The following is a 26,421-nucleotide window of genomic DNA, read 5'->3' as shown; positions in this document are numbered from 1 at the left end:
CTTCCAACTTAGGGTCTAGGGCTTCCTTGGATGGTGTTCTCTTTATTTACAAAACTTCTTAGATTGCCAGATTCCAGGAGCCCTTATCCAGAGTTTGTTAGAATCAACTTGGTCCCATGTTCCCTCGTTAGTGCTGAGCAGCGGGTTGGGGCTTCACCTCCTCTGCTCAGGGGATCATGTTCCACCACTTGAAGGAGAAGGGTTTCCTGCGGACGTTGGTGCCGCAATGGATCTCCCCGAAGAGGGTGTGGTAGGAGAAAAAGTCATTGATGAAGGTGCAGGTCAGGCCCAGTGGCTCCAGCAGGGAGCGAACGTTCTCCTCCAGGCAGCACCGTCCATCGACGATTGGCCCAAACGGCTTCGGGATGCCCAGGTGTTTCCCCAAGACGATCATGTTCACCTGCAGCCAGGAGAAAAGGGACAGATGGACTGTGGAACATACAACAGCCAGACGTGGTCCCAAACAGGGCATCTCCTCAGTGGTCTACGTGTAACCCCGGCTTGTGTCCTATCCTCTTAGCTAGAGCTGGTCTCAATTATTCGACCAAAACTTTTTTTAAACTAAAAAATGTAGTTTCAGTGACACTGAAATGTTTTATGGATTTGTGTTGATTTCACAGAATTGTTCGTTTTTTTAAAAAAAAATCTTAAATTCCCCCCCAAATCAAATTTTCATTTTGCCTTTTTCCCCATGGAAATTTTTCCATTTTTCATTGTGAAACAACCCTTTGCTTTGAAATTTCCTTTCCTTTTATTTTTAAGTTGTTTTTCAAAAATTAAAAAATGATCCAAATCAAAATGAAACGTTTCGAGTAGAACAAAATGTTTCCTTCAACCCCTCAACCATAGTTGTTTACTCTTTGCTGAAAACGTCAATAATTTTCTTTTTGGTCTGACCCAAAAAGATTTTCCCCCTGACTTTTGTAAATCACCACAGAACTGAAAAATCTGTCATTTGCTCAGTTCTGCTTTCAACCTTCCTGCATTTAGCAGGGAGGTTTCGCTTCCTGTCTGAGACCCATTCTCTGACGGCATGGGAGCTGAATGAGTTCCAGGAGGTCACCAGGGGGAAGGAGAAAGGCAGGGAAGAGAGGGACATTATGGAAGATAAGGACTGAGTGCTTGGCAGGGGGAAGCAAAGTGGGGAATAGGAGCCTGTTGGGCAATGCAGAGGATGGGACAGAAATGAGAAGCAACTGCATGAGCAGGATGGTCCCCTCACCATGTCTGGGAAGAAAGCGTCTGCTCGAGAACTGTTCAACACGAACAGCTGAGGGATGTCAATGATGTCTTGCTCAGTCAGTCCCAGCTCCTCCTTGAGGGCATGTCGATTCCAGTCAATGCAGCTCTGGGGGAAGAAAGGATTGGCGAGGAGGGAGGTGACTACGGGCCAGTTGGGACGAGTGGAGCGAAGGCGCTGTATTTCTGCTGCTAGTGATTTGCAGCGACAAACGCGCAGGTAATTCTGTATGAGGAGGAGTTTTATTGGGATAAGTTAATTTCCCAGGGCAAAGATTCTACCCCTTCTAGATGTTGTCAGGAATCACTGTACAGTCCATCCCTATTCTCAGCTTGAAGCAACTGGACACAACATAGCAACGCCATGAGGAACCTGATTGAAAGCCCATTGTGTTCAATGGAAAGATTCCCATCCAGATCAATGAGCTTTGGATCAGGACCCCTGGAGCCTCTCATTCTTCCCTGTCCACACTGGGACTCCACCTGAATGTTGTCACGCATGGCCCCCTGACACCAGATACCATGTTCTTCGCTGCTTTTGTACCATTAGATGCTTTAAACCACTGCTCCATTGCAGCTGGTCTTCCCTGGACTTTTCTGCTCTCCTGTCTACGCAGCACCTGTTCTAAAGCCGCTGTTACAGCAATGAAGGTTGTAACTTGCTATCCACTAGAAATCTCCCCTTGCTTTGCTATAAAAGATTCTCTCCCTCAGACATGTCGCATATATGGTCTTTAGGGAGAGGTTGTGATGCTGTATGGCCATTTATAATATTATTGATACCAATATTACAAAATTGCTATGAATCTTACAAGATATGCCATGTACGGTATCAGTGGAGAAGTTATGCTTTGCTAAGTATGATCATCTTGTTTATAGGTATGTATCATTGTTGTATCGTGAGTTATAAATATGTGTGATATAGCTGTGTCTCAAACTTGTGTTTTGCAATCTGTCTGACGCCCCCAGACAGATTGGCATCAGCACTATCTAGCCTGTTTGATGGCCCACCAAGGACAATCAGCTGTACAATGAGCCCGTTGAGAAGCCAGGAGCTACCCCTATGAGTCAGCAGGACATGTAGGGACAAGGACATGCCTGTGGACAGGGACACCAAGAGCTTTTCCATGCCCGTGTGCTGTGAGTTTGTGTTTGGGACAAAGGATTTTCAAGCCACATGGCAAAGGATATAAAAAGGCAGCTGCCTCTTCTCCATTTTGTCTTCACTCCTGCGTCTCACCTCTGGAGTAACTTCTCTACAATCTGAAGCTTTGAACAAAGGACTGATAGACTCATCCAAGCTTTGGGTGTGTCCCAGAGGGACTTTACAAGCCAGCTAACTCACCAATGCTGCTATGAACCTGATATACGGACTCTGAAGTCATATTATGTATCTGATTGCTTTGACCATTTAACAATTCTCTTCTCTTTTCCTTTCTTTTATAATAAACATTTAGTTTTAGATACAAAAGGATTGGCTGGCAGCGTGGTATTTTGGGTAAGATCTAAACTAGTATTGATCTGGTAATACGGCTGGCCCTTTGGGGATCAGAAGAACATTTTGTATAGTGAGTAGAGTTTTAAATAACTTCTCACTTTACTGGACCTATTTGCTGATTGGGAGCCTGAGACCGGCATGCAAGAAAGGGGGCTGATTTCTTTTTGGTTGGCTTCTTGATAACCAGTGTGGGGGATCAGGAGCACAGTTTGTGACTGGTTGGTGAGTCCAACTACAGTGTTAACCACCAGTTCGGGGAGCAGCCTGCCCTGACTTTGGCATTTTCAGTGTGGGCTACCATAGGCACCTTGAGCCACAGAGGAGATGGGGAATTTTGAGGTTAATTTGAGAAGATGGACATAATCTGACCATCCAAAGGATTTAGCTAGAGATCAACCGGGGTGGTCTTGATCTGCAAGGAGACGACCTCCTTTTGGGGTGTGCCGTGATGATGATGAAGAGCATTACTCAGTATGGGTGGCTGACCCTCTGCATGTGGTGGAATTCATGAACTTCACGCCCACAGTCACACCTCCGCCTCTTCATGGATCACATCCAAGGTGATTCTGGGACAAAGCCCATGAGCTGATCTGCTCAAGCTGCAGGAGGATGCATGCTCCTTCAGTAAGGGAGGAGCCATAGGACTTCTAGGGTGCTGCATTTGGTATTACTGGGGTCTTTTTCAGGCCTTCCCTCTTCCCCACTCCTACCTGCACGTATTCACTGTCACTCCTCAGGGTCTTATCAGCCAGCATCTCGTCTATTGTTATGGTCTTCACATTATCGAGCCCTGGGATGAAAGGAATACAGCAAGTAAGAACCACCCGACGGCCTCTGTGAGTGCCAAAGGCGTCCTGACTGAGCCACTCACCAGCAAACTGGACCGCGTTGCCGTTCCCCTCTCTTTGTTTCTCCTTGAACAGCTTGTAGCAGGCATTGGGGCTGGCCAAGAGCAGCCGGAAACCCTTAACGGAGAGAGTCAGTCAGTGTCTGGCCTTATCTACATTAGACTTCTTCCTCCGAGATCTCTCATCTCACTGGTTCAGCCTCACTGGTGACACAATGGTGTGAGGGCTCCTGTAGCTGGGGAACTGGTGTTCACCAGCACTTGATGCGTTGCCTTACGCAGACCTGCTCTGAGCATGGTGAGAACACCAATGGCTGCCGGAATCCTGTCTACACTAGAGTGGCCACTGTTGCTATCTCTGGGGGAGCTGAACCAACAGAAGCAGCAGTGGGGAAATTGGGGCCAAAAAAGACCCTCACAGGAGGCTGTGTGGTCTAGTACATCCAGGCAATCGACCAGGCAGTAGCCTAGGAATCAGGAGACGTGGGTTCTAGCCCCAGCTCTCCTGCAGACTTGTCTGTTCCACCCCACCTGCCTTATCTAGATTGTGTATGATTTGGGGCAGGACTATCTGTCACCTTGCGCAGGTACAGCTGGCCCCCAACTATAGTTGGGGAGGTTTCAGCACTGCTGAAATATACATTAGAATTAAAACCATGTGCATCTAACCCAAACTTCCTAGAACATTCCTCTTCATTTCGTGTGATTTCTTCCTCTCCCCTCCCGCCCCATGGGAGACAGTGGAATATCAGGGAATTGGAAGCTTTTTTGTCCATGGAAGCATGAGAAAAATGAAAGGCAATTGGGCTGAAAATCTGCATTTGGAACCAGAAGTGTAACGAGCCTGATTCTGCTGAAGTGATCATAGAATCAGGATGCAGCCATGAGTCCCAAAGAGAATCAGGTAACAGAGGCAAAGAGACTTTCTTTTACAAATATATGTTGTTATTATTACATGATGCTGTCCCTTGAGGTAAGTCAGTGTGTCATCTCAGACAAGTTGCTTCCTCTGCCTCAGTTTTCCTAATCTGTAAAATGGCCATGCTATTTACCCATCCTAACAGAGGGATTGCGGGGCTTATTTGATGTATACAGAGAGCATCAAGAGTCTCAGGTGAAAGGCACTAGAGGAATTCAGAGTATGTGTGGAGAGGATTATGCAAGCCCAAAATAACAGGAACACAGCCAAAAGTACATCCATGTGGCTTACAGACTAAGTTACTGCGAGAGTGTAACTATTATAGACACATGTTCTGTGACTTCTCCCCCTCTAAAAGGAGACAGTACAGTCTAGTAGGTAGGGCACCAAACTGGGAGGTAGGAGATGTATTTTCTATTCCCAGCTCTGCCACAGACTCACCATTTCACCTCAGGCAAGTCACTTTCCCCTCCCCATGTGCCTTGATTTCCCCATCAATCAAATGGGAGGAATGCTTCCCAACCTCTGTAAATTGCTTCCAGAGGCGCAGATGAAGAATGCTCTCCAAGCACCATGCCTGACTGGAAGGGAGGGAAGGGCTGGTTAGAAACGTCACCTGGGGAGTGGTACCTTCCTATCGGGGGCCGGGACAAAGCTCAGGAATTCATCGACGTGACCCACACTCAGCCAGTCAGAGTAGAGCTCCACGGGGCGCTGCACCTTCTGGGCATAGAGAAAGTCCCTGACGGCCCTTGTCATCCTCCGGCCGCCCGACCTGAGAACTCAGACGGAGGGGAGAACACAGGAGTTCGTATCAGTCCCAGAAGTCCCAACTCCCAACCCTCCCTCATAACTAGCTGTGTCTTGATAAAAATTGCCAATACGCTGCTATTCTGAGACAAAAAGAAAAGGAGGACTTGTGGCACCTTAGAGACTAACCAATTTATTTGAGCATGAGCTTTCGTGAGCTACAGCTCACTTCATCAGATGCACACCGTGCAGTTTCCACAGTATGCATCCGATGAAATGAGCTGTAGCTCACGAAAGCTCATGCTCAAATAAATTGGTTAGTCTCTAAGGTGCCACAAGTACTCCTTTTCTTTTTGCGAATACAGACTAACACGGCTGTTACTCTGAAACCTGTCATTATTCTGAGACAGTGCCTTTGCTTGACCTTTCCAAATGCCTGAGTTTGTGCTGGTAATGCTATTCCATTGAATGTCCCACGTAAACGCGAGGCCAGATTCGGGGGGAGGGGGCTGTTTGTCTCAGTGAACAGACTGCTTTGTAAAGCAGGGTTCTTTATTACACAAAGCACATCTCAGCCCTCTTGTTTTAGCTGAACTGCCTCGTACTGGCTGCCCGGAACAGCTGCTGAGTTCAAGTCACCAGTCTTTCGGAGCAGAGCAAACCAGCCTCCACTCACTCCAGGCCTTTAACCTTTTCTGAGCCGTCCCTCTTTTCCTGTTTAAGGCCTGCCTCTCCCTTGCCCGGCAATCTGTGGGGTCATTCCCACTAGTGCAAAACAGGTGTAGACATCAGAATGGTAGCAACTTGTACTCATGCACTGGGGAAATGATGCTGCATGGGTGCAAGCCAATGAGGAATCAAGCCCCTAAACTCTATATTTTAGCTTCAATCTCTAATAGGTTGACATGCACAGTGGAGCTCAAATGACTTTATTACATGGGGAATTTAGGTCCCACTCTCAATCCACTGAGTAGCATTTATCCATGCAAGCCGTCCCACTCGGATCAACAGCACTATCCAGATCGGTGCGACTCAGAGCAAGGAAGGGTCGCAGATCAATAATATTTCCATTGCTCAAACTGGGAAATGGGCCCAAGCTGCAGAACTCAGATCCAAATGTCTCCATCATTTGGTGGTGTCCTGATCAGGGGGGTTTGGTTCAAGCCATTCTAAAGTCACAGAGGCCAGCTCCAACTCTCAGTGTGGAGATATTAAAAACCAGACTTCCACTCTGGTCCTTCCTCTAGCCGAACATCATGGCTGGTGAATTCTTCCGCAGCAAGAAGCAGGATTGTTCTTCCAGACCCTGGTACTGACAATGTCACCAGGATCTGTTGATACTGCAGAGCTGCCAGCTTGCTGAGAGTTTCCCAGCAGCCCTTTCTGGGCTTGGCTCAGCTTCATTCAAAGGGCAGATTCAAAGCAGAATGCTTTCTTGGTGGGATAACAGGTGTCTCCTAGGTCAGCAGGCAGGGATCCCATTCTCTGTCCATATAACGAAAGTAAGTGGAATCACTTCTTCCTCCACTTATGCTTTACTATCCACCAGCCCTCACTGTAAGTATATTACCTTGTTACACAGGCTGATAAAGTGGAGGTGGTGAGATGAGCCTTGACCTGCTTCCTTGGACAGAACACCTGTAGGTGGTGCTTGGAAATACACGTCTCTGAGCAAACGTGACCTCAGAAGCTTGTTAAATAAGAGCACTTCAGGAGACTTCCTATTCCTGTAACTCAGGACGGTTGGATTAGATAAGGCTCTTCCCCTGCTGCTACCATGTTCTATCAACATGCACTCCAGGGTCTTCAAGTCTATTAGCTCTGGGGATGGCTGGCGCCTAAGGTTGTGTGTTCAAATATACATGGTTTGGCAAGCCTTGCAAACTGCAGGCCACGGAAGTGCGCTCCATTGAAACGAAGGGCAATACTGGCCAACGAGGAAGGATGGCCTGGTGGTTCAGATGCCAGCCTAGGCTGACCAGCCTTTAGCTTCCTGCTCTGCCACAATCATCCCCGTGACCCTGGGCAAGTCACTTTGGCTCTCCCTGCCTCCGGTCTCCTTCTGTAAAATAGGGCCATAGCATTACCTCATCTCCCAGCAGTGTTGTAAGGATAAATAGAATCAATCATAGAATATCAGGGTTGGAAGGAACCTCAGGAGGTCATCTAGTCCCACCCCCTGCTCAAAGCAGGACCAATCCCCAATTTTTGCCCCAGATCCCTAAATGGCCCCCCTCAAGGATTGAACTCACAACCCTGGATTTAGCAGGCCAATGCTCAAACCACTGGGCTATCCCTCCCCCCTGTAAGATGCTCAGATACTGTGGTGACGGGAGCCATACAAGCATGGTCACTAGCTAGGAACAGCAGGGTATGATCTTGTTGCCCATCGCCTCCCATTGCATGATAGAGACGGTCGGAGGGGTGGGGGTATAAATTCCTCTGGCTTCATTAATGTCTCTGTGCAGAATGGGGCTCAGACATTGCATCTCCACGTGGTTAAAAACACCTCTTCCATGTTAAGGAGATGATAACAGACTTGAAGCAGCTGCAGTGACAGGCAGCAGAGGGAACGTGAAAATTCTCTCTGCTGTTTTCGAGGCTCAAGCAGCAATTCGGCAGCAAGCTGACCGTGTTGGTTGTAGGGGGAAGGTCGCACCACTGCAGGCCTTAGTAGCGAGCTATTAAGCTACCTGCATCTGCAAATTTCCCCTCCAGTTCCCCCCTCGGGAACTTTCCCCCCTGGCGTCTTTATTCTGTTAGCTGCACCTTTAATCCTCTTGCACACCAAGACCTCAGTGTAGGAGGCCTAAAAGTCCCAACTCATGCTCCTCCCTCACCTGGGCAAGCTGCTTCCAATGAGGATCCTTCCCAGCGGGTACGTCTTCCCTTGGACCGTCACCGGAGGGCTGACATCCAGATTTCCAAAGGAGTCGAGGCTGGAGACGTGTCCGTAAGGAGGTACTCGGGTCACGTAGCCAAAATCAGGGCCCTTTTGGGGATGAGAACAACACAACGCACCGTCCAGTTAGACGCGCTATTCATTGCGGTGATGACTTGCAATCCTGCCTGCACCCATGCAGCTGCTGTCAGAACATGTGTTAAAGGCTTGACCTGCCCATCTAAAAGAATCCTTACCCAGGCCGGCCATGTGGAAGAGCAAAGGAGCCAGTCTTCCAGGCAAGGAAATCCGCTCCTCTCCTAACCCTGCCAGGAGGGGGCACTGTTCCTTTCAACCAATCGTGCCTCACCCCAATAAAACCTATCATTGGAGGGTAAGCATTCAACCTCCTTTGCGAAACCATATAATACTAGATCCAGAGCCACACTTTGGCACCTCCCTGAAGTGGTAGAACATGCCCCATCCATTCCCAGGAGTTCTTGACTTTTGTTCCCAGCTGGGGAGGGGTGTAAGTCAACAAGAAGCAACATAGAAAGAACTGGGCTGGGCTAGTTTAACCCTCACTGGTCCCGCCTGGCTCTCTGACTCCCTCTCGTGACTAGCCCTAGCAGGGTTTATGAGTGCAACTGGGCAGATGATGGATTTTTCAGTTCACTGGCAATTCCAAAGAAAATTGAAAAAAGGGCTGTTTCAGGTTGAATGGAAAATGAAGATTTTCCAGAATTTTTGGTGAATCGAAAAGTCAAAACATTTTGTGTGGGGTGGAGCGACACATTTCCTTTGACCTATCTCCAATTTTCATTCAATTTTGGGGCATTTTAACAAGAAGCCAAGATTCACAAAACACATGGAGGAGGAGCTTGTCTCCTTATAACTCTGAGCCCAGGACCTCACCCAAGATGTGAGAAACCTGGGTTTAGGGCTTTACATTGCCTGCTGTAGAGAAGGGGTTTGAACTCAGGTCTCTTACAGGGCTAGAGAGCAGCCCAGCCACTAAGCCACAGGCCGGGTTTTCTTCCTTACTCTTGCTCACTTCCCCCCTACTGCTGTTCCACTCTGTATGACAAATTAAATAAGTCATCAGAACAGAGATCTAAACTTGCATCTCCCTCATCCTCTGGACATGCCCCAAGCACCAGGCTGTAAAGTCGCTCTTGCGCTTTGATTGCCCCACTGACTCTTCATCATCTTCGTGACTGACAGCAAATAATTGATTCTCACACACACACACACACACATACACACAAATTCATCACACAATTCCCCCCGCTCTAATCTGAACTAACACTTGCATTGGCTTGATGTACCTAGCTTGTTGGAGATCAGCTTTATAGTCCCTTGACTCCACCCCCTTTTTAGTTTCATCCAATCATCCCTCTCCAGTGGAGCTTCCCCCCCCCCCCCCCGATCCCCTTCCCCACCTTTTTTTAAAAAGTGCTTTTGTTTTAGCCATCAAAACAAGCGGCCCGCTTAGCGTCCCCAGGCGAGGACAGAATATGGAGCCCCCAGCACCAACCGCCCATGAACACAAAAGCCAAGAATATGAGACCAAACCAAGCGAAGATCAGGCAGTTTCAATGGGCGGCTGTGGGGCTGTGTTCCTGGCACAGGTGGTACTGTGTGGGAGGGTATAAAGATCCGTACTCACAAGCCCCCTTCCTCCCATCCCAGGACGTAGAAAGTTAGTCTAGTCTCCATGAGCAAAATGCACCTGGCGGCATCGCAGAACACGCCCACCAACTTTCCCCGCAGGTCAGAGTGGCCAGGCCTCTGCTTTGTGTAACGTAACTGCGAAAGGAAAGAGCAAAGCAACTCTGCAGCCGGATTCTGCTTCTAACTTTGCCCAGGGCTTGGTCTTGTGTTCAGCGAAGTGCTGTTTGGATTGATCCTTGAACAGCCGGGCTTTCTAGCCCTTTCTGGAGGATGGCTCCATTGCAGTAAGACGGAGATTTTTTTTCCAGCGAGAAGTCTATGCAGAAAGGCTGGGGGGGGGGGGGGGGGGGACAGACGACGGGACATAGTGGTTGATGGTTGGCGTTGTTTAGAACCAGCCATCCAGGGCAAACTCTCCTGCTGAGTCTTTAGGTTCAGGCCTTGCAGGGAGTGAAGTCAGATGTAAAGCACGAGTGATTCCGTCCTCTGGCATCAAACTGGGACATTAGAGGCTAAACTGGGAGTGATTCCACTGTAGTCAGTGCAGTTGTGGCCCTGTACAATAGAGGTAAGCAAAAGGAGACTGCTGCGCTGCATTTGATTGCCTGACTCATCTATTGCAAGTGGCAGGTTTTTCTGAGGGTTAGAGCAATGGTGCTTTAATGGATGCTAGTTGCTTATCAGCCGTGTGCTGGAATTAATGTGTGCTGAATGGTGCTTCTGCATTTAGAGCTTTTAATCTGCACATGTTGGACACCTGACAAGTAAACTCACCAAAGTCAGAAGGAACCCTCCAAGCAGCCCCCAAATGAGCAACAGCCCCTCTCCAGGGCGGTGAGCTCCAAGAGACTGGATGAAGTGAGCTGTAGCTCACAAAAGCTTATGCTCAAATAAATTTGTTAGTCTCTAAGGTGCCACAAGTCCTCCTGTTCTGTTTAAGAGACTGGATGACACTGAGCGGCCAAACCTCGCCCAAGGATCAGGAACACTCTGGAAAGAGTCTGTTCTCGGCCGTTTAAAAAAATAGTTACTAACCAGAATCCTTTTAAAAGCAAAATCCTTCAGGCCTCTGTCCCGGGGGGAGTCGAAGACCACGGGGAACATCTTGTGGGGAGCCTCCACGTAGCCAAACTCCATCTCGTCCTGTTGTGGGGAGAAAGCGGGGAGGAGGTCTCTTACAGCAGCAGTGCTATCAGTCGCTGACGAGTGGGAACGGGTGGTGCGGGCGAAGCGTGCATGGGGGGTATTTGGGTGATGGCTCCCCTGGTGGGGATTGAACTGCAGCTCTCCAGAGCTGCTACGACGTGAGCTTGCACACGTAGCTGGGGGCTGCAGCAACTCCAGGGGGGCCTATAATAGATGCTCACCGGTGGCTTACGCTTGTATACGCCAAACCTTGCTCTCCCCTCCTTCAATCCCATCCTTAATCCATGCAGTTCCTGCAGGGCCTGTGAACCCTCGTCCTTCCCCTTCAGGCTGCGTTAACTAAGCAGAGGATCACAAGTATGAAATAGGCCCCACATGACAAGGGGGCGTGGTTTTCCTTTCTCCCCCAGTGCCTGCAAAATGATGCCTTGGGTAATGCCAGCTGAGAGAGTCATTGCTGAGACAGCGAAGGGGCGGTTGGCAGGGTCTAGCTACCTATCTGGCGTCATTTGTACCGTCCTGATTGCTGTAGTAGCCAACCGCTGATCAAAACGCCACCTACTGATGAACGTCGCCAGTTTTATTTATTTGATTCTGGCCCCATATAAGGCTCCTAATCCCTGTTGGCTTGGTTTGGGTTTTGAGGAAGCAGTGGTGACACAGTGATGGGCTACGCAGTGCGTTCTAGTGGCCTGGGACTTGAAAAACCTGGGCTCTGTTCCCAGCTCTATCCCTGGCCTGTTGGGTGAGCTTGGGCAAATCACTTTGCCTCCCCGTTCCTCAGTTTCCCCATCAGTAAAATGGAGATCATGATAAAGCGCTTTGGGATCTACTGATGAAAAGTGCTAGGTAAGAGTCATGTATTATTACCTGGATCCAGCGATCATGTCGGTTTTCGACCTCAGGGCAGACGGTCAGCTTGCAGTTGGCTTTCCTCACCAGGGCTCTCAGAGCCTCCAAAAAGTCCCCATTAGGGTTTGAGTCTCTTTCCATGCTGGAAGGAAAATGAGTAAAGAGAGGGACCTAAATGGAGCAGAGGGGCCAATTCGTTATGGGGAATGGGTCACGGGGACCCAGCCAGAAACCAAACTGTGCCCTGCTCTCCCCATTCACAGGCTGCTCTGTTTGTTAAATGTTGTGAGTTTAGCTCTCGTGGAAGGAGGAGCTTTGCAAAACGGCAACATGACAAATGGGGCCTTGATGCTCAACCTATTTCAATGGATGCTAGTGGCAGCAGGTCCAGGTTCTTCAACATTTGGACCGGGGCACCTGGAGAACAGGAGAGCAAGCCTGCAACACGGCTTCCCCTGCAGTCTGGGCTAGATTGTCCTTGGGGAGGGGACGGGGGCAAGACTCAAGGAGAATCTTCCCCTGGGTGCCACGGACAATTGCAGTTTCTGCTGTCACGAAGCTCAGGGACTGTCCCTTCCATGCATCCCCAAGGACACAAATTGCCCCACAAAGAGCAGATGGCCAGACGCAGGGAGGGGAGCCGACTGTGCCATCCTAGGGGCACCAGTATGGTTTGAATCTGCATCCAGGCTTGGGCGCCGTTGCACACACACCTGTGCTGCTTGAACTAAAGGAGTAAGACTGTAGTTGGTAGCGGTAGAGGGTCATTGTACCGGGACGCTGTGTGAGCGTGATACACATGTACCCACCGTGCTCCTCTGAGCCACAGAATCAGCGTGACTCCACCCCACCCTACTACAGACTGGTGACTGAAATGATCCGTCGTATGACTTGTATCGCTCTCACCTGCAGACAAAAACCTCCAAAGGCTGCAGGGTGTTGGGCGTCATTATCCATGGGGCCACCCGGAAGACCACGGTGTCTGTGAAAACCGGGGTGTCTGGCGCGTTCTACAGGCAACAAGAGATGAAAATCACTGAGCGCCAAGCAAAAGCAAAACCCAGTCTTTGAAGGGGCAAAAGGACTCGCGTCCAAGATTGCTGAGCACCTAGACAGATGCCCCATTCACGGCTGCTGGCTAACAGGATGGCTCCCAAACGAAGGACTCAGAAGCCAACTGTGCGCCACTCTCCACTAGGCTCACCGCAGCAGTGACAGGACTTCTGGGAACTGAACTGCAGAGCAAGCTGAGCAGAAGATGGAGAGCTCCTGGCAAGAAACGCCTTTAAATTGCAAGTGTGCAGCTAAGGAGGGCCACCCAATGGTTAGATCCATGGCTGCCACTTCGCTTATGACGCCATCTCCACACAGGGTGCAGGGGGCGCTGGCCACTTTCATGGCTTTTTCTTAACCCCTTCTGTTACCCACGGAAGGGAGCGGTCTTCTCCAGTGCCACTCAAAGCCCCTTCCCATGGGAAAAGAGGGTGAAACCCCAGTCTGAGTTTTGGAAGGTCTCAGCAGGGAGAGCTGAGTTGGTTTAACATGTGCTGAATGTGGTTCCTCTCTGTTGGGGGGCCTGGCTAGCCTAATTACATAGACGTGGTCAGGAGGTCCTGTCTACACTGCACAGTAATGCCACTTTGTCCTGGTGTAACTGAACTCATCTCTAGCCCTGGCAATGTTGAAACACGAATGTGGTTAGGAGCCGGGCCTTAACTGCCGCGTGTATAGCCGGGACCCCTCCATCACATCTAAGGCTGCGATTTAATCCCAGGTGTTTTTAGCAAAAGTCATGGACAGGTCCCGGGCAAGAAACAAAAAAATTATGGCCCGTGACCTGTCCATGACATAAACCATAAATACCCTTGATTGAATCTCGGGAAGGAATCCCAGGGGCCCGTGGCACCAGCTGCAGGGAGGGAGCCCTGGGGGGCCCGTGGCACCAGCTGGGGGGCAGGGGCCCAACTGCCACTCCAGCCTCCGGGGGGGGGGAAAGCCCTGGGGGCCTCGCTGCCACTCCAGCCACCACCGGGCGGGGGAAGCCCCTGGGGGCCAGCCACTGCCCTGGCCGCCCCAAAATCACTGCCGGGAGCCACAGAGCTGCAGTTGCTCCCGTGACAAACACGACCTCCGTGACTTCCTGCGACCTCTGTGACAAACACAGATCCCTAATCACATCACAAGCTGTCAACAAACGCAATAAAACATTGTAGTGTGTACGGCCCTTTAAAACTATGGTCATTCAGACGCAGGGTTCAGTCAGCAGCCCCATCGTTTCAGCCGGAAGAGGGCTCGACGGGAGAGCCATGGATAGCACCAAACTGTCCAGGGGAAAGTTATTGATTGGGGATACAGCAGGTTCTCATCACGGAGACCCCGATGGGTGCCAGATTTGGCTGCAGAGGGTAGATGAGTGTCACAGGCCAGCCCACCTCATCGGGCATCTGGGAGAGGCTGGTTTAATTGACTTTATTCTGTCTTATGCTTCCTGATGTGCTCAAAAAGTGCTCCCAAGGGAAGGTTCCTCTCTGAGCAACTGACCAGAAGCTCAGGTTCTGGGAACCCTTGTTCAACGCAATGAAAGCCATGGCCAGAGTTGGAAGGCTGAAAATTCAAGGTTGTTTCTGATTTGTCTGAGCCTTTTGGTCTTTCCGAAAACCTCCTCCAGGGCAAGGGGACTATGCTGGCCTGGGGAACCCCGTGAGGGCAGTGTCCTTGAGCCTTGCCTCCCTATGTGATCATCCTTCCACTGGCTGAAAGGCGCTGCAGTTAGAAGCATCTCTCTGTACTGCCCATAGTCCAAGAGTGTATTGTACCTTATCGGAGACCTCTAGCAGGGTGACGCTGAAGGAAACCAGCCCTGAGAAGTCAGCGTCCGGGAAGGCTAATCCCTCGACATAGAAGGTTTCCTCTTCTTGTCCACTGGGACGATCCACTACGTAGGAGAGTTTATCCGACCCCAGCACATGCTCGTACTGGGCGAGTGAGCCGCTGCCTAGGAACACAAAGGAATACACACCACAGTGTGACCGGGACATTTCACACACTGGAGTGGATGGGGCAGCCAGGAGAAGGTGGCGTATACCAAAGAAGAGCATCTCCTGCATTATCCAGTGGATACAGTTAATATTCCTTTGTATACCCTGGAGCCAAAACTTTCAAGTGTGAGTTGTCTAAAGTTGGCTCCCTAAATCCATGGCCTCATTTTGGATGGGAGCTGCAAGGGCTCTGCACTCAGCCATGGATTTAGGTGTTGAAATAAGAATCTGTTTGCCCAGCGAGGTACCCAGCTTTGATCTAAGTGTTGTGCCCAAGTTCATGCAATAAGTTAGTGGCAGGATTAGAACTTGGGCAATCTTGGATACTAGCCTTGTATTTGTTCCCCTGGGTCACACTGCCCCCCTCTGAAGTTTGTCCTGCAAAAACTGACTTGCATCATGATTTGGTGTCGTGGGTGGGCTGGCAATCATATTACAGAGCAGTGCCCACCACTCATATGTATTTGGGCTCTCCAGGCAGTCAGGCCTGCCTCAGGCGCGCTTAGAAATGCCTAATGGAACGTCAAACGCAGTTCATCGTCGGAGACGAACTGGTGTGAGAAGCAGACCTTGCCCTCTGAAATTTCAAACAAAGCCTTCTTCTTCTTTTTAATAACCCTAACTGTCTTGTAACCTGATCTTCTAAAAGGGCTAATGCAAGGGAATGCAGAGATGCTCAGAGGACAGGAAATACCTTTGAAATCGGAGGACATCAAATTGTACAGGAAAAATGAGTCGAAGGAACAGGAAAGTAAAATGACACAGACGCCTAAATTATCAGGATGATTACAAAGCCAGAGAAAGCAGAAGTAGAACGATATTGACTGTTGAGAGCTGTAGAGTTATGCTCCAAGTGTGTTGTCAGATCACTGGACGTCAAGAGACTGCCATGGAGGAAAGATGGTCTTGTAGCTAAGGCTCCGGAGAGATGGATTCTGTTTCTGGCTCAGCCACAGGGTACGTCTAAACTATGCACTAGGGGCGGGATTCTCAGTTCATGCAGAAATACTTGTGCTAGCTCTTGTCTGAGCTAGCATGCTAGAAGACAGTAGTGTAGCCATGGCGGCTGGGGGGAGCTGCCCGGTGTACGTCCCTATGGGTTTGTACTCGGGTGGTGAGCCCATGCTTCTGCCCATGCTGCTGAAGCTACACTGCAATTTTTAGCATGCTAACCCAACGAGGGGTAGTGTGAGTCTGTCTGTGCGAGCTGGCAGTCACGCCCCTCGCTCCTAGTGTAGACATTCCCACAGACTCCTTGTCCCTGAGCGAGGTAGCGGGGTCAGCGTTAAACCCCTTGCTCACCCTGCTGATCAGTTATTCACACAAGGAGGGGGACTGTTGGCAGCGTAAAGCATTTCCCAGTCTGGTCCTTAATTTCTAAGCGCCTCCGTTAGGGTTGGTACTTTCCTGCTTCGTGCTGATATCGGAAACAGACAGTGGAACAAAGTCTTAGGAGTTGAGCTGGGGGGACATTTTTGGGCAAAACTGTTTTCTAGCAAAAAATCCAGATTGGGCGACACTGAAGCGTGTTGCCAATTTGTGTCAATTTTCACTGAATTGTTTTCGGTCAAAAAACCCCCACAGTTCCGGATTTTGACCTTTTCAAAATGAAACTTTTCAGTTTTCTGATTCAAAATGACTTTTCTGGTTTGAAATGTCCTTTAATTTTATTTCAAAGTTTTTCCAAAAGTTAGAAAATGTTCAAAAATGAAATAAACATTTTATTTGGGGTTGAATTAAACATTTCATTTGACTCAAATCTATTTTTTTAAGTTTAGCAATTTTCAGCAAATCAAAACATCTGTTTTTTGTCTAGTTCTGCTTAGTCATCCTAGTTCATTTAGGCACTCAAGCAAATTCCACCTAAACTCATTAATGTATGTGAGTGGCTCGATTTTCTGGTGATGAGGCCACCCAAGCCCCTAGATAGACAGGAAGGCTAAATGCTCACCATTGGCATGGAAAACTCTCACTTTATCCACATCGGACACAGAAACATGAAGAACCAACTTGTAGTCAGCAAAGATGGCACTGGGTCCTTGGATCCTCAGGATCATAAGTGACATGTCTTGAAGATCTTGGAAAGAGAAGAGATCGGCATTAGCCGCTGTTATTATTTGTATTATCATAATGCCTAGACGCCCCAGTCATGGACCATGGTGCTAGGAGCTATACAAACACAGAACAAAGAGACGCTGCCTGCCCTGCAAAGAATTCATAGTCTAAGTATGAGACAAGCGACCACAGAGGGGTCAGATGGGCGGAATACAAGCAAACAATGAAACAACATTGGTCATCATGACAGGCAGTGATCTCAGAACACCAGCAGCCCACCCGTTGTCCAGTTTTCTGTAGGCTTTCTGCCAGAGGGGAGTTTTAAGGAGGGTTTGAAGCAGGAGAATGAGTTAGTTTTGAAGAAAGAAAAGGAGTACTTGTGGCACCTTAGAGACTAACTAATTTTTGAGGATGTCTATAAGGACCTTCTCTCAAGCGTGAGGGGGCTGCCTGGGAGAAAGCATGAAGGTGCTGGTTTGAAAATTTAGCAAGTGGGTGAAGGAGGCTGGCGTCATGGGCTGATCGGAGGTGGGAGTCGACCTTTTGCTGTTGGATGAGAGATGATGGGGGGGAGAGGGGGGATATGTTGTGAACGGCCTTGAAAGTGAAGACAAGTAGTTTCTTACAGTGACCTCTTGAGGTTTTCAAGCTCAAGCCTTGAAACTTTGACTTTCCCAGTGTGTGTCCAGATACAGAGTTTATACTGAGCTTATACCTGGCTGTCAGATTATATGGCACACCTGCTATGTTTTTATGTTCTTGCTACTAGGGCTGTCAAGCGATTAAAAAAATTAATCCCGATTAATCGTGCTGTTAAATAATAATAGAATACTCTTTATGTAAATATTTGGATGTTTTCCAAATTTTTGAATATATTGATTTCAATCACAACACAGAATACAAAGTGTACAGTGCTCACTTTACATTTGTTTTTTATTATACAATAAAAGCTGTTTTATCCGGCACTTCACCAATCAGAAAGTTCTATAAACCGGCATTTCTGATCTTCGTTGAAAGTCCGGTTGGCGCAGGACTGGCAAGGGGCTGGGGCACGGGAGGGGGTGTGGAGTGCGAGCTCTGGGAGGGATTGGCTCGGGTCAGCAGGTTGGGGCATGGGAGGGGGTTTTGGGGTGCCGGATCTGGGGGGCGCTCACCTCGGGTGGCTCCCTGCAAGCGGCGACCTCTCCCAGCTGCTCCTAGGTGGAAGCGTAGCAGGCAGCTCTGGGAACCTCAGCCAATGGGAGCTGCAGGGGTGGCATCTGCAGGCGAAGGCAGAGCACAGAGCCACCTGCTGCGCCTCTGCCTAGGAGCAGCAGGACAGGTCGCCGCTTGTGGGGAGCTGCCCGAGGTGAGCACCCCCCGGATCCAGCACCCCATACTCCCTCCCATGCCCCAACCTGCTGCCCCAAGCCCCCTCCTGCACCCAAACTCCCTCCCAGAGTCTGCACTCCACACTCCCTCCCATGCCCCAGCCCCACACCCCTGCTAGGACCCAAACTCCCTCCCTCTTAGTTAACCAGCATTTTTCACTTACCAGTAACCCCCATTCTCCCATAGCATTTTTCAATTCACTTAATACAAGTACTGTAGTACAATCTCTTTATCATAAAAGTCGAACTTACAACTGTAGAATTATGTACCAAAAAAAAAACTGCATTCAAAAATAAAACAATGTAAAACTTTAGAGCCTACAAGTCCACTCAGTTCTATTTCTTGTTCAGCCAATTGCTCAGACAAACAAGTTTGGTTACAATTTGCAGGAGATAATGCTGCCTGCGTCTTGTTTAAAATGTCACCTGAAAGTGAGAACAGGGGTTCTCATGACACTGTTGTAGCTGGTGTCACAAGATATTTACATGCCAGATGTGCGAAAGATCCATATGTCCCTTCATCCTTCAACCACCATTCCAGAGGACATGTGTCCGTGCTGATGAGGGGTTCTGCTCGATAACGATCCAAAGCAGAGCAGACCAACGGAGGTTCATTTTCATCATCTGAGTCGGATGCCGCCAGCAGAAGGTTGATTTTCTTTTTTTGGTGGTTCAGGTTCTCTAGTTTCCTCCTTGGAGTGTTGCTCTTTTAAGACTTCTGAAAGCATGCTCTACGCCTTGTCCCTCTCAGATTTTGGAAGGCACTTCAGATTCTTCAACCTTGGGTCAAGTGCTGTAGCTATCCTTAGAAAATCTCTCACTGGTACCTTCTTTGCGTTTTGTCAGATCTGCAGTGAAAGTGTTCTTAAAATGAACAACATGCTGCGTCATAATTCGAGCCTGATATAATATGATATATCTGGCAGAATGCAGGTAAAACAGAGCAGGAGACATTCAATTCTCCCCCAAGAAGTTCAGTCACAAATTTAATTAATCATTATCTTTTTAACGAGTGTCATCAGCATGGAAGCATGTCCTCTGGAATGGAGGCCAAAGCATAAAGGGGCATACAAATGTTTAGTATATCTGGCACGTAAATACCTTGCAATGTGGCTACAAGAGTGCCATGCAAACACCTGTTCTCACTTTCAGATGACATTGTAAATAAGAAGCGGGCAGCATTATCGCCTGCAAATGTAAACAAACTTGTTTCTCATAGCGATTGGCTGAACAAGAAGTAGGACTGAGTGGACTTGTAGGCTCTAAAGTTTTTCATTGTTGTTTTTAAGTGCAGTTATGTAACGAAAAAAATCTACATTTGTAATTTGCGCTTTCACGATAAACAGATTGCAGTACAGTACTAGTATAAGGTTAACTGAAAAATACTATTTCAGAGGCTCGTTTACCTGCACATCTACCAATGTGATTTATGTGCCAGCAATGCCCCTCTGCCATGTACGTTGGTCAAACTGGACAGTCTCTACGTAAAAGAATAAATGGACACAAATCAGACGTCAAGAATTATAACATTCAAAAACCAGTTGGAGAACACGTCAATCTCTCTGGTCACTCAATTACAGACCTAAAAGTGGCAATACTTCAACAAAAAACTTCAAAAACAGACTCCAATGAGAGACTGCTGAATTGGAATTAATTTGCAAACTGGAAACAATTAACTTAGGCTTGAATAGAGACTAGGAGTGGCTGGGTCATTACACAAAGAAAAACTATTTCCCCATGTTTATCCCCCCCCCCCCCCCACTGTTCCTCAGACGTTCTTGTCAACTGCTGGAAATGGCCCACCTTGATTATCACTACAAAAAGCTTCCCCCACTCCACCCCCATCCCCGCTTTCCTGCTGGTAATAGCTCACCTTAAGTGATCCCTCTCTTTATAGTGTGTACGGTAAAACCCGTTGTTTCATGTTCTCTGTGTATATACATCTCCCCACTGTATTTTCCACCGAATGCATCCGATGAAGTGAGCTGTAGCTCACGAAAGCTTATGCTCAAATAAATTGGTTAGTCTCTAAGGTGCCACAAGTACTCCTGTTCTTTTTGCGAATACAGACTAACATGGCTGCTACTCTGAAAACTATTTCTTTTGTTTATAATTTTTACAGTGCAAGTTTTTGTAATAAAAATAATATAAAGTGAGCAGTGTACACTTTGTATTCTGTGTTGTAATTGAAATAAAAATATTTGAAAAGGTAGAAAAACATCCAAAATATTTAATAAATTTCAATTGATATTCTATCATTTAACAGTGCGATTAAAACTGCGATTAATCTCAATTAATTTTTTTAATCGCGATTAATTTTTTTGAGTTAATTGTGTGAGTTAACTGTGATTAATTGACAGCCCTAATTGCTACTGTTTGTATAGTGCCATAGATCTGCGTGGGGCAACAAACAGAGAAATGATAGGCCCTCGCCTTGGGTCCAAACCAGACACAACCCACCAAAGGACAGGATGGGATGTAGCAGGTGAGAGGTGCATGGGGTTGGGGAGGTAATTTTGCAGAGGAAGGGAACCTGTCAATCTTCTGTCATGAAGGGGTCAAAGGTTGAAAATTGGAGCCCCTTTTGAAGCCATGAGGATACAATATTAGACTCCCACTTCTGTTTGTCTACTCGGTTTGTTTTCCCAGCCAGGATAGCATCTAAGGGTTTGTCGAAATAGGGGAAAAGTCCCCCAAAGTTAGTGCAGAATAGCCAAATAGCTGTTCCAGATGAGTTTCCTGTGTGGACATGCCGATTCCACACTCTGAGTGCCTTTGTGCAGATTAGGTCAGTACACTTCCAAAGTGGATTAAGCCACACTGTGTAAAAGGCACTGTTTGTGAGGAAAAGGAGCATCTACACGGGGAGTTAATGGAGAATAGTTACTGAACTTAAATTCATACCCTCGCTAGCTGTTTTTGACTCACTTCCCTGTGTAGATGAGCCCTAAGAGGGGAGGGAGATGTGCAGACAAAGGGGGATGGCCCCCCCACAACAAAAGATAAGTAGCCGTGGTTGGAGACATGAGTCGAGGGACCGTCTGATCCCATCGCCAGGTGTTACACACTGAAGCTCACTTCCCCTGTGTTGGAATCGTAGTGGTAGCACATGAGAGTTGGCCCATCTAGTTCTGGCCTGGCCTGGCTCACGGTCAGACCTCCCCCTGCACCTGTCTAATGCTTGGCCCAGAGCAGAGGTCTGTTCCCAGCGAGTACCTGCGTAGGACTGCACATACTGGTAAGCACTGTCCATATGCTTGGAGCCCGGACTGTCCCTGTCGCAGTTCACTAGTAGCACGGCTCCCTGCCCGTCAGGGCCCCACATCCATTTCGTCTGTAGAGGAAACACAAAGGGATCTGGAACAAAAACTAACCAGGCCAGTGAGCCTGAATTCCATCTTCCTCCTCACCCGGAATCTACCCCTCCTCTCCTCCCTCCGAACAACCCTGGCAATGATCAGGGCATGGGGCCACACCTGTGACGGGGTGTGGTCAGGCGTGTACAGCAGATGTGCTGAGTCAGCACATCTGGATTGCAGCCTCCAGCAGAAACGACAGGTCCATCTGCGACGCACGGGGAAGGTGATTGCCGCACAAGGAGACGTTCCTGAGAGCAAAGCTAGCTCAAGAAACAATCGCTCTGAAGCCACAGCAGCTGGTGGCTGCATGGACTAGCCCTGTCTGGACAGGACTCTCGGTGGCCACTCACGTATGTACCCCTGGGTGGGCGGAGCCAGCCATCAAACCTCCCAATTGCAGTGCAGACATACTCTAAGGGTGCCCCTGGCTGGCAAAAACCCAGAACCATGTCTACACTAGGAAAATAGATTTTAACATGTTAACAAACTAATGTGCTAAAACCCTAATGTAGACAAGGGAGTTAGTTGTAGTTTTAACCCATTGGTAAGATCTCAGCCCCATATTAAACTCACATTAAACCTACAGCTGCCGGGTCTACACTAGCATTTTAATCCAAATTAGGCCATGTCTACACAGAGATCTTACAGCGGCACAGCTGTACCGATGCGGCTGCACCGCTGCAAGATCTCCCGCGGAGAGACTCTCCCGTCAACATAATTAAACGACCCCCACCGAGTTTCAGTAGCTATGTCGGCGGGAGAGCGTCTCCCACCAACAAAGCGCTGTCCACACCGGCGCTTCTGTCAGTGAAACTTATGTCGCTCGCGGAGTTTCACACCTGTGAGCAACATAGGTTGTACCAACGAAAGTGCTAGTGTAGACATAACCTTAGTTAACCCATGGGGTTTTTTTCTAGTGTAGACATGGTTTGACGAAAAGCAGAAGCTACTTGCCCTCCCCTGGGAGAGTCCCTACAGGAGAGCAGCTGGGGTGAATCTATCCCTGTATTGTTCCATGAAAAAACATTCCCTGGGAACTTGGGCATCTGACTGTTTAACCTAGGCATGGAGCAAGCTGGGACCCACAGCAAATGCACAGATCCAGGACCAAAGGGATAGTTTCTTTCTTTTTGCACAGCCCAATGGAAAAAGATAGGGAGCCAAATTCTTTTCTCTGGTGCTACTTCTGCTCTCCTGACCCCTGACTCTGCACTGGAGAAGCAGGGAGGAGAATTTTGTCCAGGGCCAATGCCACGGTTTCATAGTGGTAGGGCATGGAAAAACAATACCGGGATTAGGCTGGCTTCTTCAGAGATCCAGAAAACAGCCTGTCTCCACACAGAACCTTTGTCACTGTCAGCATCTGGTGGCTAGTGCCCTTTAGAAACGGGAATGGAAGTGGATCCACCCAGTGTGTTTCAATGCCGAATGCTTTACCTTGCTCCTTGCTTGCAAATATGAACGAAGTCTCATTACCTTGTTGGTTCCATTGCTCTTCACCATCCCGCTGCGGTCTGTGTCGGCATCTAGAGAGACTTCTGAAATCACAAAGGGAGAAGGAAGCCCTGGTCTCAGATGGCAGGAGAATGATCACACTCAAATCATTGATGTCTTGGGTGTTTCCTTAATGCTATCCATCCATACCTGGACAGCACCAACTCCCCCTTCCCTCCCTACCCCCCGCCCAACACACGCAACAGGATAGGGCTGTGTGAACAGGACTCCCCGGGTCTCCATTCAGAATCTGTATGTTCCAGCCTTTTCCTGCCACTTCCTATGATTTTCATCTGTCTACTCCCATCTTTGGTCCCTTGAGCAAGAAAGCACGGGTGGAAATAGTTTCATGGATGCACTTTTACCTGTTTCCTTGATATCTGCCTTTTGTTGTTGAATGAAAATTAAATGCAATGGAAGCAGGAAGAAATATTTCCAGAATATGGGCATGTAAACACCAAAATATTTGCTTGCAGTGATGAAATATTTTAAAGGGGCCCTACGTAAGCAAATGCTCCTTCCCCCCTCCCCCCAGGTTTCTGGCACCTTACTGGACCGCTAGTCAATAGTAGACATTAGGTGGTTCTCTGTCTGGTAGTCCACTGAGCTGATCAAAAAAGACAGTGAGAGAAACAAAGTGAGCATCATTAAGAGGGTATGGGAATGGAGGAGGAGGTGGCTACTTCTCTGAAAATCAAAAGGCAGGTCACGGTGTAGAATGTGGTCAGTATGTTGAAAACTGTGTTAAAATGAGATGCCATCACTTTAATTTACAAGGGCCTTCCTGGTCCTGCTTGCAGGCTCAGAGGATCTGCAGGGAAGCTTGAAACCTGGTCTTTCAGCAGTCAGTCTGCAGAGAACCACCCTGAAGTACGGTGGGGTGAGTTGTGCCTCTTTGTTTTAGGGAGCAGCCTGCTTTGTCGAACTCTGGCTTTGGGTTCTTTTGTGTTAGGGTTCTGAATGCTAAGATATAAAGTAGTGTTACATTGCAAACTTCCAGCAAGAGAGTGCTGTGTTTATCTAACTTCTCTCTGTGTGTGTGCTGTGAACATTACATAGAGAAGCTGAATCACTTTGTGTGCCCTGGTAGAATTGGAGACTAAGGGAGTGCCCATACGTGCCCAGAGTTTGAGCCCAGGGCAAACATTGGGTTGAAAAGCCAGTGTCCATCGCTCGACTTCCTAGGGTGTACAGTAGAACCGCAGAGTTACGAACACCTCAGGAATGAGGTTGTTCGTAACTCTGAAATGTTCATAACTCCGAACAAAACATTGGGGCCATTCTTTTAAAAAATTTCAACTGAACATTGACTTAATTCAGCTTTAAAACTTTATTATACAGAAGAAAAATGATGTTTCCCCTTTTTTTTAGTAGTTTAGGTTTAACACAGCATTGTACTGTATCTTTTTTTTTTTTGGTCTCTGTTGCTGCCTGATTGTGTACTTCCGGGTGGTTGACTGGTCAGTTCATTACTCTGATGTTCGTAACTCTGAGGTTCTGCTGTATGTGCCTTTTTTGAAAATCCCACACCCAGTTTCCTTGTGCCCCTTGCTAGCCAGCCAGATAGTCGTATTGTTCATAGAAAAGGGGTGTAGAACACCGGGTGGGTAGGGCCATGACACAGCAGATGGATTTGCTGGGGTGGGCAAGATTAACACACTAACTTTCTATTTCTTGCATTCATCCACTTAATTATAAGCTGTTCAAAGGGAAGAGAGAAACGTACAAACCTCCCTGCATTAATATATATATGGTGAGGGTGTGGGTGTATAATACGTTTATATCAGTGGGTTTCAACCTTTTTTAATTTGCAGACCCCAATAAAATATTGACTGGATGTGCAGACCCCTTGGGAAATCTTCGACTTAGTCTGCGGACGCCCAGTGGTCTGTGGACCACAAGTTGAAAACCACTGGTTTCTATTATATACTCTGCATATATATTAAATATACACGTAGACACAAACATTTTATCTATTTGAAAGGAATGTTTGTACATATTATATTAAATATATGCACATACACATATCTTATATATATTTAATGAAGGGAGGCTTATCCAGTTCTCTCTTCCCTTTGAATAGCTGATAATGAAGTGGATGGAAAAATAGAAAATGTTACCGTATTTATACACGCACACAAACTAATTCCCATTTGCTGAATAGGTTGCCTGTCTCGAGTGTATTTAGCCAATTGTTTTTACAATACTTACTGACACAGGTGAGGTACAACCAAGCCCCCTCTATAGGTGCATTCTCTTTCTGTCCATAGTACGAAATCCTAACCTGTGAAGACATTGCCTGGTCACGACCAATTCCAGAAAATGTCCATCTCATGCCATGCTCCTGTTGTCGAACGTGATCTCTTCACTGCCCTCAGAGAGGCGTGATGCCCGATATCTGCTGAGGTTGGGTGATGGGGGTATGGAAACCACCCTCAATAAATCAACTGTAGGACCATCCTGCATGCTCATGGCAGTTGATGATTCAGTGGGGGGGTCATTCATTCAAATAAAAAAACAACTGTCCAACGGGCCTCATTCACGCTAAGGGAAGTTGGGAAAGGTCTTGGCAATGGATTTATACCCCTGGGCAATTGACCAATGGAACAGTGGGTGGGGAAGCCCATTCCATGGAATCCTCTGTGTCGTTTCTGGGCTCATGGCGCATGTGTCCTCAGCTCACGGCAGCGAGCCTCCCGGCCTGGGTTAACAAATTAGGGCTAGCAGGGCTTGCGTTCGTGCTTTAAACATAGCTGTGTGTTCAGTGCTTTGAAGCAGTGGCTTGGCCTGGAGCTTGTGTTCTGAAGTCCACTGCTATTTTTAGAGAATCTGCCGACCCGGGCTGGGAGGCTCTCTGCCCCGGGCTATGCAGACCAGCGGTGCGCAAGCTTTTCCAGTCACACACACACACCCCTTGCCATTCACAGAATTTGTCACCGTCACCATCACCGTCCCCCCCGTTACTTGTAATCTGAAGTAATCCCTTACTTCTGCGCTGCTGCTGACGGCGACGCTGCCTTCAGAGCTGCACAGCCAGAGAGCAGCGGCTGCTGGAGCGGGCATTCATGGGACCCGCGGGATCCCAGTTTCTTTTCGCCCCCCGCCGAACCTCTTGTGCACCACCAAGAGGGCGCCCCCCCAGTTTGCGCACCACTCATCTAGACAATGCCTATGCACAGTTAATGTCCATTGGGGGTACCATTGCCACAAGTGCATTGCACCAGCCAAGTGAAAGAAGGGTTTTCCCTTCTCTTGCACCAGCTCCTGAGCGTCTACCACCAGACTTTTCAGTCGCTGAA

At 48.3% G+C, this 26,421-nt stretch overlaps 1 protein-coding gene across 1 annotated transcript in view; it reads right to left on the bottom strand.

Moving 5' to 3' along the window:
* LOC125624518 (protein-arginine deiminase type-1-like) overlaps nt 1–26,421 on the bottom strand; it is a 43,058-nt gene continuing 16,637 nt past the window's right edge. The window contains exons 3-16 of the mRNA XM_048825298.2: nt 25,334–25,406; nt 23,105–23,166; nt 21,516–21,603; nt 16,796–16,951; nt 14,623–14,801; nt 12,713–12,816; nt 11,825–11,948; nt 10,844–10,951; nt 8,094–8,245; nt 5,134–5,278; nt 3,609–3,702; nt 3,448–3,527; nt 1,223–1,348; nt 1–400 (exon numbers count right to left, since the gene is read on the bottom strand). Coding sequence (XP_048681255.1) covers nt 167–400; nt 1,223–1,348; nt 3,448–3,527; nt 3,609–3,702; nt 5,134–5,278; nt 8,094–8,245; nt 10,844–10,951; nt 11,825–11,948; nt 12,713–12,816; nt 14,623–14,801; nt 16,796–16,951; nt 21,516–21,603; nt 23,105–23,166; nt 25,334–25,406 — 1,725 coding nt within the window. The 3' untranslated portion in view covers nt 1–166. The remainder of the gene's footprint in view (nt 401–1,222; nt 1,349–3,447; nt 3,528–3,608; nt 3,703–5,133; nt 5,279–8,093; nt 8,246–10,843; nt 10,952–11,824; nt 11,949–12,712; nt 12,817–14,622; nt 14,802–16,795; nt 16,952–21,515; nt 21,604–23,104; nt 23,167–25,333; nt 25,407–26,421) is intronic.

The sequence above is a fragment of the Caretta caretta genome, chromosome 18, assembly GCF_965140235.1.
Source record: "Caretta caretta isolate rCarCar2 chromosome 18, rCarCar1.hap1, whole genome shotgun sequence".
NCBI classification, from domain to species: Eukaryota; Metazoa; Chordata; order Testudines; family Cheloniidae; genus Caretta; species Caretta caretta.
Note: the sequence above shows the minus strand (reverse complement) of the source record. Positions and strands in the feature narration are given on the sequence as shown.